We start from the raw sequence: 22,982 nt of genomic DNA, 5'->3' as shown, positions 1-22,982 counted from the left end.
ACTCTGAATGTCAAGGAGTTCATTTAGGTGCCCAAATGTAAAAAACATTTGTGAAGAGTAAACCTTCAAATCAATATTAATAAGAACTCTTTGAAATATAGTAATACTGCATCAATCTTTCAGCTGTAATAAAAGATCTGAAACCCATAATCAACAGAAGCCATCTCTTCTAGAATATCTAGTAACACGACCAGGTCATTAAACTGCCTATTGTTCCTTTACATCAGTACGCACATTGAATGTTATGGAAAAGAAGAAGAAAGGAGCTATTTCTGACAGCAATTTACCTCTGTAAAGTGTAAAGAAAACATCTGTGCTAGGTAACTTGCTGTTGTGAGCAGAGATGGCATTAAATCAAATTCAGAATTATTACGGTTCATAAAGTATTCCACATATTTGCTTGTATCATCAACAAATAACTAATGGACTCAGGAAATTATAATTTGTATTTAGGCTTTTTTTTTTTTTTTGGCATTTCTGAAGCATAGAATAAAATTTTTTTCCATACCCAGATCAGCCTGAATAACACACAACTGGCAACAATTCCCATTACATAATTCTTTTTTTGTTTTCCATTTAGACTTTCTGAAGTATCACAATTTATTCAAGCTTAAAGAATGTGCATAGTAGAAATGATTACTGAAAATTCCTGATTAACAATTATGGACTTCAGATTTCAAGCAAGTAATGGAAGATTGGTGAATAAGGACTGTCTTCCATTTAATTCCTGATAACAAGTTACAAAACGCCCTCACTTTAAAATTTTCTTGAAAAATACATATACATGACCACTGCAATTGATGTATATATATATATTATACACACACACACACACACACACACACACACACTCACACGTCTCTGTAATTGATTTCAACTGAAGCTCACTCAAAGACCTGAACCTATTTCAACTTGGAGAGTAATCCCAAATTCTGGCATACTTTCTACTGGATTTTTACTAATAACATGTATCACATACAATGCTAATAAATATGAAACATAGTTTCAGGGAAAAAAAAAGAAAAAAAAATATATTTATATTAGCAAATTGAATGAATTAGGTATCACAGAACATGAGAAATAAATTCATCTGTTCCAGAATTTGTTGGAAAACAAATGAACAAAACATTTTCCAGTATGTGTATCTTAATAAAGATATAATGTGTTCTTACACATCTTCAACTCGAACTCTCTGGTAGTCAGAAAGAATAGCTCCCACAGACACACCCTCCACTGCTTCTTTGTCCTGGAAGAATACAAGGAATAGTAATGATAAACATTGTATACTGGCCTAAAAAATAGAGTTTGAGTACTTCTATCAGAAGAATCAACCAAGAATAAATGATTTTCCCTGTGCCAAATACATGGAACAAAACAGGCTGCAATGCAGATCTTACATAGAAGAGAGCAACATAGCATGATGGTTATGACTCCAACAGAGTAAGCAAGTATCATTCTACAAGGAATAATCACTGTAACTAAAAAATACCAGATTTAACAGCCTATCCTAATACTTTCCTGACATCCTGAAAATGACTCACAGCTCTTCACTGTAACTGAAATGTCAGCTATCCTACCTACAAATAAATCAGTAATATACAATCATAAACTATAATCAAAATGTTAGCATTTGTTGTAAGAAACAGCACAGAGGACAAGAATAAAACATGGCAGAACATTTGCGTGGAACTTAACATCACCTACAAATTGTAATAAATAAATAAATCAAAGCTTTCCCAATACATTGTCTCTGTAGCCCTGTTTTATTTCAATTACTTAAGCTAACAGTTCTTTATTTTTTTCTTGTGAACACATTGAAAACATAACATTTGAAAATGTACATATGTAAAATATTTCATGAGCTTTCACCTTTTTAAACTCCTTGGGTCCCAGTCAACATGTTGGACTCACTTCCTTTCTTTGACGTTACTCTAGACACAGTTGCTTTGTTCTTTCAACCAATGTTAATTATATCTATACAAGGTGAATTATGTTCTGGAGCTAATCACTTACACATCAACCCTTTGAAGCTTGCAGCAAGACTACCACAAAATTTTGAACTATATATCTGTGTACAAATTTCAAAATCAAATCAGTCTATCAAATCCTGCCATAGTACTGAACTAAAATTCTCCTTCAGAGTTTTAATAATTCTGCTTTACATTTGTCTGGGACACCTCTTCTTCATACTCTTTATATTAATTTTCAGAGGTGTCCAGAGCTAGAATGAGAGGTAGTGGGCACAAACTGGAAAACAGGAGGTTCCATCTGAAAATCAGGAAGTACTTCTGTGCTTCATGGATGACAGACGACTGGCACAGATTGCCCAGAGAGGCTGTGGAGTCTTTCGGAGATCTTCAAAAGCTACCCAGGCACGGGCCCAGGCAACCTGCTCTTGATGGAACTGTTTACTCAGAGATCACTTCCAAACTCATCCATTCCATAATTCAGTGATGATAAGTTGATTCTATTACTGAGCAAAAGTAAAATGCACCACTCCTAAAATGTCAATGGATCTACTACTCATCAACTCCACATGGAAAGAAAGATATAGGATGTCTTTGCACTCAGATTTAATTAGGAAACAATTTTCAGATGGAGGAGTATGTATGCTCTTTCTCCTATATGAAGCCTCTTTAGAGCCTTCAAATTAACCAGCTACAATTCTCTACGGAGTTGTTTTAAAATAAAGGCGACATACACAAAAGCCAATAACCTTTCTTCAGAGTCAAGCAGAGTAAAAAAATAATATATCAAATAAACATCTCAATACTCAACATGAAGTTTACTTCCACACACACACACACACACACACACAAAAAAAAAAAAAAAAAAAAAAGAAGAAGAAATCAAGATATTTTCTTTCTTTTTCAAACATATTTGAGTAATAGCACCCTCAGGAAAATTGATGTAAATTACTAATTAGGTTAATTTAAATTCACAGTTAACTTTTAAGTCAATTAAATATTAAGGCCAGTGAATAAAGTCATTCTGAATAAGGGTGTCCAAAAGAATATTTAATGCTGTTAAATAATCCCTTTTGGAATTATTGGATTAATTTGTTTGATAATCTATGGGAGAAAAGCTCTTTTTCTAATGTAGGTTTTCTGTATGACAGGAAAGAAGAATCACCATAGCAATGAAAAAGACTGCTAATGTTCAGAATTATTCAACATGGAAATGCTTTTTCAAGAGTTCAATTCGCTGTTCTTTTTTTCCCTCAAAATTAGAATACAAACACTAGGCTCTTGAACTTAATTTATAGTTAGCCCTATTTTGTGTTCTTTAGAGAACTAAATGAATAATGAAAAAATGTCTGAAGTACTTATTATTATACTACACAAGCTATATTTTCTGAATAAAGTGTAAAACTCAAAAAATGGAATCACAATGTCTTTCAAACCTACTTCTTCATATCTGACAAATGCTACATTTTTATTTTGTTGTAGAACATATCGGGCTCAGTGTAAACAAACATTGGCAGAGTCTGGGAAGAATTCGCTTATTCTACTTACTGAGATTACTAGATTATTTTTCGTTTGTTTGTTTGTTTGTTTCCATGAAATTAACAGCAGTTTGCACTCTACTAAACAGAGCTGACTGTAATCCAACCTTTTTCAGAGTCCTTTAAACTACAAACAAACTTTGCCAAGTAATAAAAATCTTCATGGTCACACAATACACAATATTAACTCTAATTAATTAACTAAATCATGAAAGTAATGCCTTCTAAGAATTTCCACAGAAACTACAACAGATACGTCACTTCCATGGAACTAAACTCTGAGATCTTATAATCTCACAGAAAGTGAACAGACCACATTTCAAAATTATTTATATTTAAGGACTCAGAATAAAAGTATAAATTAAACAACTGTTTTATGCACATACTTGTAAAGGGTTTTGCTTTGAGTAGTAGCATCAGCAATAATTTTTAAAAGCAGAAGAACTTGGAGCTGACCAATTAAGCAGATTCACAATGCTGCCAATGCTTATTGGTCCTATTTTATTTCTATGCATACCTGTTGCCTGTAATAGCATTATGTTGTAAAGGAAACCACTTCATAATACAATTTAAAGTTACTCTGAACTCTTACTCTTATTGTAATTTTGAATAGAAATGGTTTGCCAACAACCTTTTATATTATACTGTCATCAATTTTTTTAGGCAATAGAATTGTAACTGTTATTTTGCTGTTGTTGATTTGCTAACAGGTTCAGCTGAAATATTTGGGGCTTTCCTAAATGTTTCTTTCAGAAAGAAATTATTCACAAATGAAATGTTCAGTCATAGTGTCTGTGTGGAGAATAGTAATTAGAAACTATTTTTAGGGTATATTTTCCACACAGTTGAGGAAAGTTCTTATTAAAATTCTCATTGAATATAGCATCATACTGTTTTTGTGTTTGGTTGTTTTTTTTGTTTTGTTTTGTTTTTTTTGCATCTATTTATCCACTAAAACAAACAAACAAGGAAACCATGAGTTCAGATATTCTGAAAAAAAGAGTCACTACTTATCATTTAAGTAACAACTTTTACTGCTCAAGTTACAAGTGGCAAACTATCCCACAAACCAATGTTTTTGTATCTCATAGATACACTGCATGTGTAGTCTCAACTAGATTAACTTCCAAGTCTATGTATGATAAATAAATATATCATATATAATTTTCCATATGCTTTTATAATACATATGCTTTTCTTTCCTCACCAAAAACCAAAATGTTTACTATTATAACCATAACATTTATTATAGTGCAGTGATACCTCTTTAGTTATACAATTACGCCTAGCTACAATTAATTTAATGAGTGGAGGTATATGTGTATGAATGCGTATACACACATACACAAAAAAGTATATATTCATATATATACATGTATACAACACATATTGAAATTAGTAATGAACAGAATATTGTCATAGTCTGTTTGCTTGCAACCTATACTATTTCTTATTTAAATATTCATACACTATTTATTCTGTTCTTATACTAGTTTATTTCTTTTAATAATGCATAAGTTTTTCATGATCTTTTGAAAAGGCAGTACTTCATGCCATATTTCAGTTCTGGTTAGCATCTAAGTGTAAGGACTTCTAACAGGGAGCTATTCACCACCATCATTTTAATTTAGTTTTTCTGCAAATACATAGTTCCATCACTATGCAGACAGCACAGTGCCACAAGGGGAAACAATTTACTATTGGTAAACTTAATGTAGTTAATAAGTGCTTTGCAACAGAAGAGCTAGTTAGTACAAATATATATATCTCACAAAAGGGTATAAATTCAATTATCTTATTCTGTACATTTCAACAAATCAAGACTAGAGCAGAACAAATTCAAGAAAAAATTGCTGAAGTGTAATAATCTTCATAAATTCCTCAACTGGACCAAGTTTACAGCAAAACCTTACTGTAGTTGGTATTTAGCTCAACACTTCAAGCTGAAAGAAACCTAGTTCTTCACTAGATTCACTGTGTGGCTGTCATGGTTTTATGATTTTTGGTTATCAGTATTCCACATCATAACATCATCACTGGGAGTTTAACTGTTAATGCTCAAGTTCTGGGTACCCAGAAAAGGGTGCCCAGAAAAGAAGAACTACATTCCCCAGGGGACTTTGCAGTCACACAGAGGAGATAAAACTCCTGGCAAGGTCACCTGATGCGCTCTTCTTCATCCGCTCTTCTCCTGCCACCCTGCTGCTCAACCAGACTGCGCATCTCACAGCGTTATGGTGAGGCCTATCCACCTTTTGGACACTCTCTCTCTCTCATTATATTTGATTTATTAGCTTCAATTCTAATTATATTGCATTATGGTGTGTTATCTTGCATTCCGATAATATACTTAATAAATTAGTTTGTTTCTCCTCAGATCGTTGCCACTGCTTTTAATTATTTTGGGGTCCCCTGTTCCCTTTTTCCGGAGGCGCGGATTTTGCAAAATCCCTCCACCCCGCTAGTCATGGAACCGGGCCGAACAAGCCTGTAAACCATTGACATTGGCATTAGAAGAGTTATTGGACAATTTGAAAACAGATAGAATTTACTCCAGAAATAAATTCCAGATTTAATTGTGACATAGCTCAGCTAATACGCTTTTTAATACGTAATCTAATCATGTTTGATACCATTAAAACATGTTTACAAAACTCAGCTTGTACAGAGCAGTTTGAAATCTGTAGGGAGTATCGGGGATTAGCACTTAACTCAAAAGCCAAGGAAGCAACTTTGGGGAAGAAATATGTTAGTCCCTGTGCCATAGAAAGGGTTACAGACAACATGAAAATGTTTGATGAAAATTAATATTAACTTATTTTAATATCTCATTAGTGCAATAAACCAGTTGAAAGTAAAAATAAATTTTTGCTTCTCTGGAATTTCTGAGTAGTACAGAAAGCATTTATGTTCAGCACAATATGTTACAAAGTATTACATCACTACATAATGTGATAAAGACAGGCACTAAATGCAAACAGAAATACAAATGCATGCTAACAGCTATTTATATTCTATTACTTAATACTGTAATTTCTCCCACAAAACTTCTAGCAATACTCATTTTAAAGGCAGATATGAAAACGAAGTTTAAAAAATTAGAATAGATTTTTATTAGTTGCAGTATAGCTTGCTTTTATATACAAAAGATTACTAGCTTTACCTATAAGTGGAATTACATTACAAGTACAACAATTGTTATTATCATTCCTATTCATAACATTCATGAATAATAATCTTCAAAATCAATTGTGTTAGAACAACAAATAGATCTTTGCAACTGTAACTGTATTAAAGTCCACAATTTCTATTTAAAGTTTCTTAGTTTTGAAGATTTTATAAATAACATGATTCAAAATTACTGCATTTTTCATATTATAAAATACTTTCACCTACATTTTTTTTAGAAGTTAGAATGAAAAATTAAACAGTTCTGTGAAAGCTCCGAAGCATAGCTGCTATGGACGTGCTTACTGTTAGGCTGCTGTTAACATGGCTACGTAGTATCCACGTATAAAATTGAAAAACTACTTCACAGCTGATGTAGAATATAAAGAGGAAATCACAATGTGCTGGCTTAGATTATATTTCTGATCTTTTTTTCCTTATTTCAGTAACTGAAATTCAATTAAGGATAGTGATAGTAATAAGTAACTATGTCTACATAAGCATTGTAGTACACAATATCAATAGAGGTATTCCACTACTGAGTAAAATATTCATTGCAGTGGTATTAATACCGAGGTTTTCTTTAATTTCACATTTTAATGTCTTTACCTGACCTTCTCAGACTTCAGCAAAATGAAAATTAGTGCTAATGTTTTCAATTTAATTAGTACATTACAAGCACTGTAATTATTAGTGGGAAATGTTATATTAATGAATGTAAAACTTAGCAGTAAATTACCTCAGAGTTATTATCAATTTCCCAAGTTACTGCTCCTTAAGATAACCCTCTCCCTATGGTCCTTCCAGTAATTTTTCTTTGCCTGATAAACATGATGATTAAACAGCACGCAGTGCAAACCTTTGATACTTTTTAAATTAAATCCATGCCCAGCCTAAGGGCTGTGTCTGATTTCAACTAAATGTGTCAGTTAATCAGATAAAAAATTATCAGCAACTAAAAGAAACAGCAGCCTTAGGCTTCATCAGTGCCAGGAAAAGCTGAACAAAATAAGACATACAGACAATATCACATTATGAGTAAAGGTTACAGCTGAGCATATAATGGCATAGAACTTTTCACCATATTAATGATGTCCATCTTAAAACATTGCACACAGCAGTCAAAAGAGTACCAAAGAAAGAAAGAAAGTGCTAGATCTGTGCATATATATGCCTGTTTACATGGATTGCAAGAAAGCTTGAAGACTCTCACTGATAAAAATGGGAGAATATTGCTAAAAATTTACTAATTAAAGGAGATCTATGTAAGATAGTAGGTATATGAAGAATGATTAAACTACTTAATTAAGAAAAAAACCAAACTGCTTCTTACCTTCACCGAAATAGTTTATTTTACAGCCAAGATATACAATAGATTATCTCAAAATAAAATTGCCTTTTCAATTAATATCCTCTTTGAAGCTTGCATTAGTAACAGAAATTGTTATAAGTGTTTAAATTAAAACGTAAGGTCATTTCTGTCTAGATTACAGCTATCTGTCATTTGGAAAATTTTAAATTAAAGCACAACATATTTGCAGGTATGTGACACATAAGTACACATTAGCAACAAGACTTTTAGACTTCTGCAATTATTTGAATAGAAAATTCTTAAAAACAAGATTTTACTTATAATTTGTAAAGCATTCTAAGATCACTGATTATACACATTTCAGAGTATGCGATTTTGTAAGCATTAATATGTATTTCAGAGGCAGCAGCAATTTACTAAAGACAGTAAAGAAACACCCCTGTAATCATAAAATAGAAGTGATTGTGAGAAGCCTACTGGCTCCTAAGCTTCAAAACAGGCTTCTATATCTACAAAGGGGATAAATTAAAAGCCTATTAATTAATCTGTTCCCTTGCATAATTAAATTATTTTTAAAATTGAAGGTCAAAATTTCATAAGCATTTTTAAGATAGTTCCTTAAGATAGTGGAAAGCTGCAATGGTAGCATTCAGAACTTTTGAGGAGAATGGGATACCATACTTAGGAAATAGCAAATTCAGTATTTTCATTGAGCGGAATTTAAGTAGCAACATATTATAACAGGAGCAGAGGTAGTAGATGTATGTGATGGTAGGTAGTAGATGCAGGAGAAAGTGATTATCCTCTTCGTTCAGGAAGAATATTGTGCTCACTTTCTGAGTCCCTCAAAACAAGAGAGAAACAAACTCGGGCAAGCAGCAGGCCACCCAAATGTGGAGGGACCTGGACTGCTTGCTCTGTGTGGAGAGGCTGAGGGAATTAGGTTTGCAGTTTAGAAGTAGAAAAGCATCAGGTAGCATCTAATAGCAGCCTTGCAGAACTGATGAGAGATGAGAGTATTACCAAAACAGAGGTAGGCTCTTCACAATGTTGTAGTGAGAGAATGATGGACAAGAAGTGCAAGCTGGCACCAGAGGCTAAGATGGAATATTATGCAAAAAGTATTATAGCAGTAGTAAAAAAGTAGTAAAAAAGTAGTTAAAAACCCACAGATGATGTGCGGTCTCAATCTTTGGATGGCAAGCCCTGAGCAGCCATGTTGGACCTCACACCTGACCTAGCACAAGTCAGTAGTTTGGATTAGATTATCTCCTGAGGTTCCCAACCACTTGAATTTTTAAACAATGCTCATTTTTTCTTTTCCTGTGCTGTTGACAATGCTGCACTAATGAGAAAAGGAGTTAGAGAATTACAGTAACAGTGTTCCCTTTCTGAAAATTCCATGCTTTTCGAATTGCTACTCTATGAAAAATAAAAAAAAAAATCATACTTACTTTATTCTGATGAGACACTTCCTTAGTGTTTTCCATGAACAAGTTTTTAACAGATTTTAATAGCACAAAAAGAGACAAATCTACAGATATCATAAGACTGGACAAGACAGAAAGAGAGACTGAGAGAGGAGTAGCTTTGAGACAAGCACAAAAGGAAATGAAAAAGGAAATCTTCAAAAGAAACAAAAAGAAACACAAATAGAACAAGTATCTTCAAAGCACAAAGACCTTAAAAGTAATTACTTCTCCTTCATAAAATGAATCAACTCTCGGAGCCAAAACTTCAGTCCCACTTCACAATGAAAAAATTACGTTTACTGCTAGCCAAAATACTGCATATCTCTCCCCTACACTTTCCATATTGCACTCACAAAGAGATGCATGCATAGTACTTTCAGCTTTACTATTTCTCATCAGTTTATGAGCTGGTTCAGCCCATAACTCCCAGTGTTCTACATGATGTTATAATGTCAAATATAGATAACAAAAATCACAAAACCATGACACCATTTCAGTGTATGAAAAACGCTGTGAAGTCTTGGATATTGACCATACTGCATTTGTCCAATATATAATGATATCATTAACAAAAGAAAAAAGAAAAAAAACAGCTCTTGAAACTGCCCTGTCAAAACGTTTCAGTCATGACTTCAGAAGACTTCATGAACATTAAGAGGTCTGCTTGCTGAAGCCAACAAAGTAATCAACCAGGGTGAAGATGGACAGTTCTGTAATCCAAAATAATACCTACTCATAAGTACACTAGTATAGTTCATAGGAAAAAGAACCAAAACCCTACACTTGTTTGATGAAAGAAAACTTGTTTGCAAAATTATAAGGAAGCAGTAGATTGAAAAGTCACCTCCTTTAAGCCTTTTGGTTTTATAAAAATTAACTTTTTATTTTCAAACAGAAGCAAGCTGAAATGTAAATAGTTATTTAAGTTATATGTTTAATGTCTTCTCTGATTGGTTGATCCTAATTTTACAAGATGTGGGATAGAATCGTCTTGCATTACTTTCTTAAGAAAGCTTATTAAAAGATGCAGAACCATCTCAAGAGTTGTAAAAAAAAAAATGTCACCACCTACTTGACTTAAACACAAGTGCAAAAATGCTGGACTCTGTTTTACTGCGGAAAAAAAAAAAGCCTTTCAACTTCAAATTGAAAAACCACTGTATAGTAACATTCTCTAGATTGCTATAAATCTCATGAACGTACAGATCATTACAAGTCATCTTGAACTTTTCTATCATGTGTTCAGAGACATGACACAACATATATCTCATGGTTTTATCCCCTAGGAAGAAGTAATCCAAAAACAGGGGTGGAAATGAATTTAATGCAGATCCATATTAAATTCCTGTGTGAACACCTCCATTAAGAACTTTGTTAGTCTTCAGTGAGCTGAGCTTGACTCATGTACAAAGCAAATTAATTTTGAATAATAGTATCTATACAGAGAGATAATAGTGCATAACTGTGTAACTAATCCACCTTAAAAGCTAATTAGGATCATTTTTATGAACGCCCTACGTAGAGCACAGACACACACAATAATACATTTAAGCGTAACCGTTGGCATAACTTCAAGAGTTTTACAGATGCAATTACTGAAATATTGCATGCATATACACACTAAACCTATTAACTGAGTATGTATTCATCAGCTCTCAGTCACAGCTTTCAGTATCTAATGGCAATCTCCTAATAACCACATTTAATTACTGTATGGTCCTCTTGCTACCTGGAAGCTCCAAAGAATCAGTGAGCGCAGGGGTATGTTTGTATACACATGAGCATATGCACATAATTGTAAATGCTAAAGGAAACAGAATAAGGAGACAGAAATAACATTCTGCAAGTCTAATATCAACATAAATCTACTGAAATACTTCAGTTTGAAAGTGCTAAAATTAAGTTACGAATAGTAAATACATAAAATCAGGGCAGTCTTCCACTATAGTCAACTCAGCACACCACAACAGCAGGTTTTGCTGACATACTGTTTTTCATTTAGCTGCATATCCAAAGTGAGTAACTATTCTTAGGATTTGCAACTCATTTATTTATGACTTTTTTTTTAAATGTTATATCATATACTAAACATTTTCATAGATTGCAAGTACACATATGAAGAGTTTTTTGGAAAGCTATCATAATATTACACTTTTTTTTTTTTTCCTAAAGCATTTAATTTAGAACAATGTTTAGATTCATTTTTTCTAATTAAAATGTAATGCCAAAAACAATGCATGAAACTGGCCTACCTGTTAAAGGAAAGTTTAATTAATAGCTTTCTTACAGAACTTGAAAATTTTTTGTTTTCTTTTGATTTAGGTTAGAGATAAGGAAAAAGCCCTTTACAGTGAGGGTGGTGAGGCACTGGAATAGGTTGTCCAGAGATGTGCTGGGTGACCTGCTCCTGAAGACTTTAAAGGCTAGGTTAGATCAGGACCTGGGCAACCTGGTATAGCTGTGTGTCTCTGTTCATTGCAGGGGAGCTGAAGTAGACGACCTTTCAAGGTCCCTTTCAACTCCAATTCTATAAACAAGTCAACTGAGTGCACAAGAAGTCTACATGCCACCAACAGAAGCTACAAATTCTCTTTCAGGAAGACAACAGTCTGCGCACACATGCGCGAACCAAAACAAAAAAATTCCACATTTTGTGCAGAGATTTGTTTTCACATAAACATATGCTTCACCTTTGTGACTTTCATCTCCTAAATGTTCAAATAATTACAGAGCAAACTTGCTTGCAGACACTTCTTTCAGTTTTCCTTCTTATTTTCAGTTTTCTTTCTTATTTATAACATTACCTCAACAAAGACAGATTACTTAACTTGATAAACAAATTTAGCATGGTCAACTCCAGATTGAATAAAAGACATTACATTATAACAATAGGTTGTCAGTGAACATTTACAGAACTGTTAAAGTAATCATACATGTGTGTCTGTTCCCATGCTGGAACATATTAGTGACCATAAGTGCAATTATTTTGCAATCAAAAGCAATTATCTCAACAGTTATTATCAGAAAAGGCTGACAATTTTTTAAACACTTCTTACACATTTAACTAGAATCAATATCTGATGACTTTAAGTTCAAAAATTACAAGAGCTAAAACTGCATGTGTCTTCCTGAAAGACTAATAATAAAAGATTGGTCTCATGAAGGCTAGTACTTGCCTACATATTATGTTCCAGATCAGTGGATGGCCAAAGACAAACCTTTTTCTAAACTGAGGTAAAAGGAACATAAATCTGGATCTTCTCTTGACTAAAAACATACATTTTAGATACTGCTAATCAGTCCCTCTGCATCGTACTCTTACATCAGACAGGCCAGACTTTCTTACATTTATATTTTTAGTAGTATCTTTAGCAACTGTATAAACAGGCATTCTGTCAATGGTTTACGGGCTGGTTCGGCCCAGTTCCATGACTAGCGGGACAGAAGGATCCGCAGATCCGTGCCTCTGGAAAAGGGAAATGGGGGACCCCAAAATAATTGGTCTGAGGTGAAACAAGCTAATTTACTAAATATAGTATCAGCAAAATATAATGAGAGAGTGTGTGTGAAAGGTGGATAGGCCTCACCACAATGCTGAGGTGAGAAGTGCAGTCCAGTTCAGCCAATGAAGAAAAGCAGATGGAGAAGAGCAGATGGAGAAGTGCAGGCGAAGAAGAGCAAGTGAAGAAGAGAGCATCAAGTGACCTTGCCAGGAGTTACATCTCCTCACTGACCACAAAGTCCCCTGGGAAATGTAGTACTTCTCCTCCAGACAGGCACCCGGAACTTGAGCATCCACAGTAAAACCCTCAGTGCATTACATGATGTTATGATGTGGAATACTGATAACCAAAAATCATAAAACCATGACATGTTCAAAAACCATGTTCTTAAATATGCACACAAGTTTCTTTCCCCCCTTTCTTCAGATTAGCATTCCACTACACAACTTCCATGTGGACCAATTTCTAGATGGTAATCGCAATCTGCCTCTCCACAATGAAGAGCAAACAAAAATCCAGTACAGCATCTACAAAACAGACTCAACGGCTTGTTCTAGTTAGATGGGGTATGCAGTATGGTTATTCCCCACAACCAGGTAGTGGATAATTGGTTCAACTCACTAACTCAACAATATTGACACACGCACACACACACATATATATATTTATATATATATTTATACATATATAAAACAAGTGATGTACAAAGCAATTGCTCAACACTTACCAACCCATGCCCAGCCTTTCTCCGAGCAGTAGCTGTTCCCCTGGTCAACTTCCCGCTGCTTTTCAAGCTTTTTTTTTCTCTTTTTTTTTTCCTCATGATTTCATATGGTATGAAATATTTTGTCCATTTCAGGTCACCTCTTCTGGTTCTGTCCCCTCACAGTTTCTTTTGCCTCCTTAGTCCCCCTCACTAGCAGGTCAGTAATAGAAGCTAAGAAACTGAAAGTTCCTTCACTCTGTACAGCACTGCTGAGCAACAACTGAAGCCAAAATAAAGCACCATACAAGACAGTATGAAGAAAAAATCAACTCTGACCCAGCTGAAACGAAGACACACATTTTATAAGAGTAAGTGAATTTCCATTTAGGATTGATTGAGATAAAAAAATATTCCGTGCAATATTTGGACAAGTCATGCAGGCATTGTCAAAAGTGTTCATTACTACTTGCCTGAGATGCTGATTACAATCAGAGCACATTAGTTCAAAACTGTAACACCTCTCGGCAAAGTGTTAAAGTCTCAATTTTTAATATAAAGCATGTATTATACTGAAGGAGATTACAGTGGTAGCAATAAGTTACTGGAATACAAAATTACCTGCCAATGATAAGAAGAAAGGTGCCTGGAAATGTAACATTTACCTTTTCTCATTTAGTATTACTCTAATGGGAAACTGTAGGCCAATACAGACAAACAGCTGTTAGCTTATATTTCAAAGGGTGGAGTTAAACAACCTCTCATGTTAACATGTTCCAGTATTTAACCACGCTCCCAGTTAACAAATCTGTTTCTATATACCTAATTGGAATTTCTCAAGTTCCATCTTGTACCTGCCACCCCTTCTTTCACAGCACACATCCAAAGACAGGACTGCCTCTGTCTTCTCTAAGTTCTCTCACTAGCTATGTGCAGACAGTCATGAAGTCTCCCCTCATTCTTCTATTTGTAAGGTTGAACTATCTTCTTGCATGCTATGAGCATCAGTGCTCTGATGATTGATGATGAATTTTTATGGCCCTTCACTGAACTCACTCCAATATGCCTACTATCTTACTTTTACCAGAGAGACCCAAATTGCACAAGAGTCCAGGTACAAGTGCCAAGCAGAGGGGAAGTATCACTTTCTTAACTTGCTACCTTCTATCTGACTAATAATGCCTAAAATGATAGCAATGCTTCAAAGTCCTAAAAGAAACATTCCAAAACAATATTAAAAAGCACTCTCTGACAAGCCTTTAGACAGTTTGCATGAAGATTCAAATTTTCCTCTTCAATGGAATGTCTAGCAGCAAGAAGCAAGGGTTCTTCCTGTTTCCTGATTACAGGAGAAACAAGTACTTTTCTATATAATCTCAGTTCCAAATATATATGTTCAATACAGCCACCTAGCCACAAACCCTTTTAAATTGTCTATGCCTACCTTTGTTTAGAAATGATAACCTACATGGAGCATTCTCAATAACATTCTCAATAACAGCATTCTTACATCTACAATAAATAAACATTTGCATTAGCTAACTTAAAGTTTATGTAGAGAATTAAAAAATAAACACTTAAAACAGGAAAGGAAAGAGAGTGCAGCATCAACAAATAACACATTTTTTCTCCTTAAAGAAAGCATATTAGATGCGTTACAAAAATGTTGCACTCAGTACAGCACTATACAGCAGACACTGATCAGCTACGGTACAGGTATGTAGATTCAGAAAATAATGCCTTTTGTTTATTTCCATGAAAACAACAAGAGATACAAATAGCACAACAATACTATTTGAAAGAGCAAATCCTCAGCTACAAAGCCTTATTTTTCAACATAGCCACCATCTGCTGCGCATTTTTTCCAGTGATGAACAAGAGCCTGCATGCTGCACTCATAAAATCTGCAGCAGCAGAGACAATTCATTGTCTCACATTGCTCCTCACCTTCGCTCTATATGCATTTCCATGTCAGACACCATTTTCTCAGATTGCCCCTTTGCCGCCATCTGTCGCACAGCAGAAAAATATAACAGGATATTTGGTGGGAATATCTACCTCTGCTGCCATAGCGACACCATCCTCTACTGAAACTGTGGGCCAATGTATAAAATAGGAGGCATTACTTCTGGAGTAGGCCTTGTAGAATGCTTTGTTCCTACTCATAGCTGGTTGCATTAATCTCAGCACAATGTCCTTGAAAATCAGTGACAAAAATCCTGAAAACTGATAGGCTTCCCTTTCAATCACTTTCCCAGGATGGCATATATTAGGAACCATCCAAACCAAGGCTGGTAATAAACTGTTATTTGGTTTGTCTGTGTTCATACCTTCAATACAGTTTTTAACTTTTTCTAAAAAGCCTGAACTGTTAATGCCTCCCAGAGTCTGACTAAGTTGGCACGATAATATTAAATGACAGAATAGAATTAAGTTTGCATTAATTTTACCTTTTTACTTTCTGGTATTTACAATCCTTAATATTCCACAGTTGGCAATGTTTCTGCAACAGGGCAGCCATTCACTGACTCCATGTCTCGTCTCTTCCTATAATACACTTTATGCAATCCATAAAATCGGCCACTCATTTTAATTACAAGATGCAGGGCTATTTCCCACTGACAGATCCTCATTTCCTTTCCAGAACATTGCCTTTTAATTTCTAAATCACTTGTGTGTCACTGTAACTAACAAGTAGTCTGGGAATACAGCACTGCTTGGATGTTCTAGATCAAATCAATCTGCTTACAGCAACAAATTGTTCCAACATTCCACTAGTCTAAAAAATCCTATATACATAGCAGAGAAGTGCTAGTTTACAGCAGAGTACAAGAGAGAGAGCTCAGACAAATGAAAAATGCAATCAATTTATTATAAGTAGAAGCATATTTTTCAAGAAATGCAAATGGACTGTACCACAGAGTAATTCAAGTCAGCCTGCTGCTTTTATGTTGGAGCCTTGAAATGGCGATTTGTTCCTGGTCTCTGTGGCACTGATCACATACAGAAGGACAAGAGCATCTGGATGCAAGATTCCAGACAGCAACATGATGGCTACCACATCTTGGTTCTGTGTATAACCAGCAGCAACACACTGAGAAGGGTCTGTTAGCTATTAGCTAGTTGTGATTTGCAAAAAAAAATAATAATAAGGAAAAAAAAAAGAAAAAAAAAAAAAAAAAAAAGGATTATACCGGATTACACTTAAGCATCTGTTCCTTTTCCTGAATTTTACTTTTTTAAAGAGAATCAAAATTGTCATTGATGGACTTCACTCAGTACAAGAAGATTTTTAAAGTATCAAAAGAGGTCCATGTTTTTGCTTAAATCTAACAAAAAAGCTTCAATCATGGAAGATAAATACTATGCTATATCGTAGAAGACTATCAAAGGAGACAATGAAATATCACATAGCATATTCTCAGAATGTAGTAAGATATCTTTATTACTTTTATGAGTCAAGTAAAACTGATGCATTTCATACAACTTTAAATGCTAAATCTCCAGCAAATCTCAAATATATGAAAAAAATGAACCATTCATTAAAACAAAATTTTAATGTAAAAATTACCTCCTATTTCTGTCCAATTGTTCAAAACTAGCTTTCCATTATTGGAAAATCTTGCTAAAAAAAACCATAGGCTATGGCCAACACCAAAATAAAATGCTATTTGACACTACAAGAAAGCCATGTTTTCTGTACAATGTTCTGTATTGCCTAGACACTTCTAACTGCATAAGATGCTGTGTGTAGTTCACAGTGGTGGTTTTTTTTTAATTTTTTGTTTTGAATTAAAAAAAAAAAACAAAAAGAACACTCCACAACCTGACAAGCCCCAGTTGCTAAGCAGCAGTTTTACATCTTCTTAAGGTAATTAAAAATATTATACTATTATACTAATGACAGACTATCATCGCTCTCACCGGTGGCAAAACTAATAACTTCATTGTAATTTGGTATGCCACCGGAAACAGTATTATTATTTTTTTCCAGCAAACAAAACAAAAATCAGTTCTATTTCCCCTCAAAGAGTATTTTGGATTTTGCATCCACACAATATGCAATGAATACACAATCAAGTTCTTCAGGTTTTTCAGACTGAATTTAGAGGAAGAAGAAAAGGGTTTTTTTTTTCCTAACAGTTTTAAAATATCTTCTCATATTTTCTGTCCTAAGAAAAGGCCAAGTGTAAAAACTTTAATATGAAGGATGAATGTGCTAATTAGTGTGCTAGGTCAACTAGGCAGCACATGTATCTGCCCAATGTCCCACCACATTCCTCCTTACAGACCCACTATATTCAGCACTGCTGGACTCTGCACAATGGGCCCACACTTAACATAAGATTTAAAGTTGTTGGGAGGAAAAATTAAATAAGTTTAAAAGCTCTAGCTCTGATCAAAAATTCACAATCTAATTTTTATGATTGCAGTATTACAATATAGCTCATTCTGTAATAATAGAGTATATACTTCTTCTGAGGACTATATACTAAAAATTTCTGTTCTCTAATGCCAAAGAATCACATAACAAGAAACGTGAATATGTGTCAAGAAGTGCATCTTAAAATATTTGGAAATATATATTTGTCTACAAGGGTGCCTATAAATTCAAATTTAAAGGATTATTTGATTTCAAATTTGCTTAACTTGGAATGCTTAGTTGTTGTTTTTTTGTTGTTGACTGTTTGTTTGATTAAATTCTATAAACGTGCCATGCATTTATAACCCTTCTAAATTTTACACTATGAACTTTACCAGTATCTTGAAAAGATCAGTGGTGCTTAGGAGGTTGCCCCATCTCCTTGATTTCTGAGGTTTTTTTTAGCAGCAGGATACTAAGAACACTCCTTAGTCTTTTTTACAGTCTGAACAAAGCATGTGAGTCAAGATAAAAATCACTACATCATGAATTTTAATATCATTCTGAGAAAAATAGTATCATGTGACTACAAAAGACCATCCCTTCAGGGAAAAATATTGTGTTAAAGTGGATTATTCTTTTAGTACTGTAATGGAAAAGCATTCGACCTAGTCACCAAAAGAAAAATCAAAATATGCATTTAAAGGAAATATTGTGAAACAGATAAGACAGAAACCCCTCAGAACTGCAAAGAAATGCATACATTTGCACACAGATATACATATATACATATGTGCACACACAAAACATACATAATTTTTTTTAAATGTAATTCTCTCTGTATATGTTTGTCATCTTTAAAAATTTTTATATTACATATATGAGCTTGTGTAGCTCCAGATATATTTTGCAAATATAAAGATGCATTCACATGAACTATTCTTTTGACACAATTACAAAGAATATATACAACTCAGTTCTATGCAAAAAAGTTGGGAATATTCTTTTTAATTTTCTGCACATTTTGTGCCAGACCATATTCTAAACAGCTTTTACAAAGTGATAATGTTCCTCTGACAGTGTTTTGTGTACTTCACATAAAATTAAATTTCAGACAAACCTTGAGAAAAAGAAAGCAGAAAGCTAAGCAATACAGCATGTTGCTCTTTTTGACCCACAAAAGATTATCAGTTATTTTAGAAGCTATGACAGTTTTCTCAAGTCCTTAAGGAGTCTGACACCATTGGTATAGCTTTTAACACTGCATTTATGGTTATATTACAATACAATAAAACAGCAGGAATAGTGTTTGTATTACTTGGGAATTGTATTCCTTACAATGAACAATATTACTGTAAAATAAAAATTATACTTCTTCAAAAGTGCAGAATAATCACTACACTCCACGCAGCATGTGAACGATGGGATAAATTTCAGATGATGTCATCAATTGCAATGACTACAAGATTCATCTCTCTAATGGAAGGCTGCATTCATTAACAATAAACACTAATCAAATGTAATAACCAGTGGTATGTAAATACTTGAAAAGTCTTTGTAAAATCAGTCATATGCTAATTATTTATTGTTTTAATACAGATGACTTCATCATTAGACCTAATCTTTTCTGTTGTCAGATATGAATAAAAATCAATACAACCACTCTCCTCTTTCCTTTCCCTGCAGAGCACTACCATAAATCACACTACAAATGGCACAGTAGTTAATTTATCTGAATATATTAGTAATTTTACCATTATTCTTTGATAATATTTGAATTCACAGCTACATTTTCTTATTTTCTACACTCATTTGCAACTGCATCTAATCAAATTTGATTCTGCACCTTTAAAAGTTACAGTGGGAGAGTTCATTATCAATTCTTGATATTTTGAAGCTTTAATTCTAGAAATGTAATGTTGAATAATATTAATTCTCTCAGCCAAACCTGAAAGCTGCTACAGTGAAACGTGCAAACTCTATCCACCATCTTCTAACCAAAAACTTTCATATTTTCAATATCAGAAGAAAAAGAAGCATAGTATGCTTCATAATAGTTTATGATGGTTTGGAAGAACACTGTAACCACCACTGCCTTGTCCCCTCAATATAATGAGATACATTGCATAATAAAACCTTCGATGACTTTGTACTCAATGCCATGGTCGATCAACCATGTTCCTGCTTTCTTCCTTTGACCTATGTTTTCAATACCTTGTTTCAGTCTTATTTTGTTTCCAATAGATACATTTTACAATACTGAATATACAATGTATTTTTAAGTTTCTTGCGATTATACATGTGCTTACTCAACAAAATCACTGAACAAAACCTACTTTCTTTACTGCTTTTCTTAGAGAAGTTTTCAGAGATTCCAGGTCAGAAAGAAGACATTCTGCAATCTAGACAACTGGAATAATATATGCTCTGATCAGCCTGCAGACACCAATTAAAGATGTGGCTCACTCCAGCGTTAAGGCAAGGCTGAAGCTTTTCACTGACTCAAAATGACCTGATTTACTTTTTCCTAGAAGGCTCTTTTGAACCAGGATAAAAAGTAAGACATTCTCTCACCTACACATAGATTATGCCAAAGTAAATGCAAGGCACTGCAAACCAGACGTATTTCTGGACTTTAAACGCAAGAATGACTGGCTGAGCTGTTCAAGTTTAGTAACACAGAGAGATAAATTTCAGTTTTTTGAGGTTTGTTCATCTCACAGGAATTTTCAGCATCTAATTTTCTTCTGGAAATCTCTTGCCCACAGAGTGGAGATTCTGTATTTCAGTAAGTCAAGGGCAAGTAAGGCCCTGAGTGGAATATCCTCAAAAATGAATGGCCAAAACCTGCAAACCTCATTCAGATTTTGCATTAAAAATTGACATTGGAGATCATTTATTACTGCACAAGTATTCTATGCAAATCTATCCCATCCTTCTCATTTTACAAAGGCATGATGCTTCTCAAGTGAAATATGATATTACTTATATTAGAAACAATACACCTTTGAATCAGGTCCTAAAATACAGATTCACAAGTCTAGCTTACCCTAAATCCAGACAAAGCTGTAAGAGGCAATTCTCCAATAAAAAGCAATATATGCAAACAACACTGCCTCAAACCAGCAGGATCACACATTAAGGGATTATTAGTTTACTTCTCTAAAGTCAAGAGAATTTGGATAACAAAAAGAAAGGAACGTTTGAGGATCTGCCTTGCAAAAGAGTCTGAAAAGAAGGATATTTAGGAGACCTCCTCCTCCTCCCCTCCCCCCCAAAAAAAAAACCAAAAAACAAACAGAAGGGAAAGTACTAAAGAAATGTAGAAAGAACAAAAAAGATCAGTAAAGAAAAAGCAAAAGCAACATAAATATGTAGCAAAGTCAAGCTTTCAGAGGAGCTTTTGCAATATGACGAAAAAATATATAGAAAATTCACCCTCCTCTAAAGCACAGCACGAAAATTTTATTTTAAAAATGCCTGAACTGCAAAAAGACTCTTAATTTTATGATAAAATCTGCACAATCCTTATATATTATATCAACTTGCAAAAATCTGAAATTTATTTTCAATCTTGTGAAATTCTGACATCTCAAACTACCAGCAGGGCTGTAGCTTCAGGTTGCTCTCAAAGTGGCAGAGTTATATCACCTTAAAATTTACAATTAAATTTGTAACTGATTGCAGTTGAGAAGAAAATTACTTTATTTTTTCCAATTCAGTGAAAATAAGGTTTTCCATCCCAATGGATGAGATGCCTTTAGTCACCATAGGAGTGCCAGAAATGGTACATGAACATGAATGAGAAGCACGTTGGTAGATTAGCAATGTTTTAGAGAATATGAAAAGCATACAGCTTTCTGGGGCAAACATGAAAGCTAAATGCTGGGAAACGTAACAACTGAGCGAGAAATACAGGAATTAGAGAGTAAAAATGGTGAGAAGTATGGATTAAAAAGGATCAGGAAAAGCTAGAGGCCAGAAAACACTGCTAAGAAAAATCAGGAAGTCCATCAGAGGGATAACTGTCTCATTTAACGGAGGCAAAATGTTTATATCAGGCTTTCAAATGAAATTGTTACTGTTTTACTGGGAGATGTCAGTTTTTAAATGGAGAAGGTTTTATGTTCTTAATGTCTTAAACCAGTGTCTTTATTAACATAAAGTTGTACCGTGATTGCAAGCTTGGTAGAAAGAGGTCAAGGATTGCAAACCTACATTCATCTGAAGCAATAAAATACCAGAGGACTTCCATGTGTGGTCTCAGTCAAGAGTTGTTAATAAGATACAGTTAATAAAATAGCATGAATGTAAAAGTTTAAATGCATGTACTGACAGGAATGTAACCTCTTGTCAAACACACCTACTGAAGCATATCAACAAGTGACCAAAGAGAAAGAACAGTTCTATGTTTTGCTGAAATGAGAAACTAGGCATTAAGAGATGACCCTTACCCAATAAAGACAAAAATACTGTCTGGTGTGAAAATTAAACATGGATGGATCCTGTGTAGGTACAATTCAATTGAAAGATTGCAAATGCTACTGTCTTCCACTCTAAAGGAAGCAAGAGAACCACTTTAAACCCAATTATTAACTTTGAGAAAAAAATTCCTTCCATTAAAAAATAAAAAGTCTCTTACACGATTTCAGCACAAACCATTTAAAGGATAGTTTGCTCCTCATTTCTTCATCTAAGTATTTTACACACAGGTTGTACTTGTGCTGACCTCTTAGTATATCATAAATACATACTTGCATGTTGCTAAGTGGAGAGGAAAAAATTCTGGTAGATTTCAGAAGTCGTGGAAAGAAACCAGGAATTAGGTGTTAAACAGTACAAACTAGCATGCCAAAGCACTGTCTGAAAACAAGCCTGAAATCAGGAAGGATTCTCCTGGTTCTGAATTTCCTATAGATTCAAATATTTACTTATTTATTCATTTTAAAAACACAA

General features: G+C 34.0%; 1 protein-coding gene across 3 annotated transcripts in view; it reads right to left on the bottom strand.

Annotated features, from left to right (window-relative positions):
• DPH6 (diphthamine biosynthesis 6) overlaps positions 1-22,982 on the bottom strand; it is a 182,795-nt gene that overhangs the window by 138,688 nt on the left and 21,125 nt on the right. For all 3 annotated transcript variants that reach the window (XM_090141267.1, XM_090141268.1, XM_031593741.2), the window contains exon 4: positions 1,173-1,246. In XM_090141267.1, coding sequence (XP_089997393.1) covers positions 1,173-1,246 — 74 coding nt within the window. The remainder of the gene's footprint in view (positions 1-1,172; positions 1,247-22,982) is intronic.

The sequence above is a fragment of the Phasianus colchicus genome, chromosome 5 (genome assembly GCF_987193195.1).
Source record: "Phasianus colchicus chromosome 5, bPhaCol1.hap1.1, whole genome shotgun sequence".
Lineage (NCBI taxonomy): Eukaryota > Metazoa > Chordata > Aves > Galliformes > Phasianidae > Phasianus > Phasianus colchicus.
Note: the sequence above shows the minus strand (reverse complement) of the source record. Positions and strands in the feature narration are given on the sequence as shown.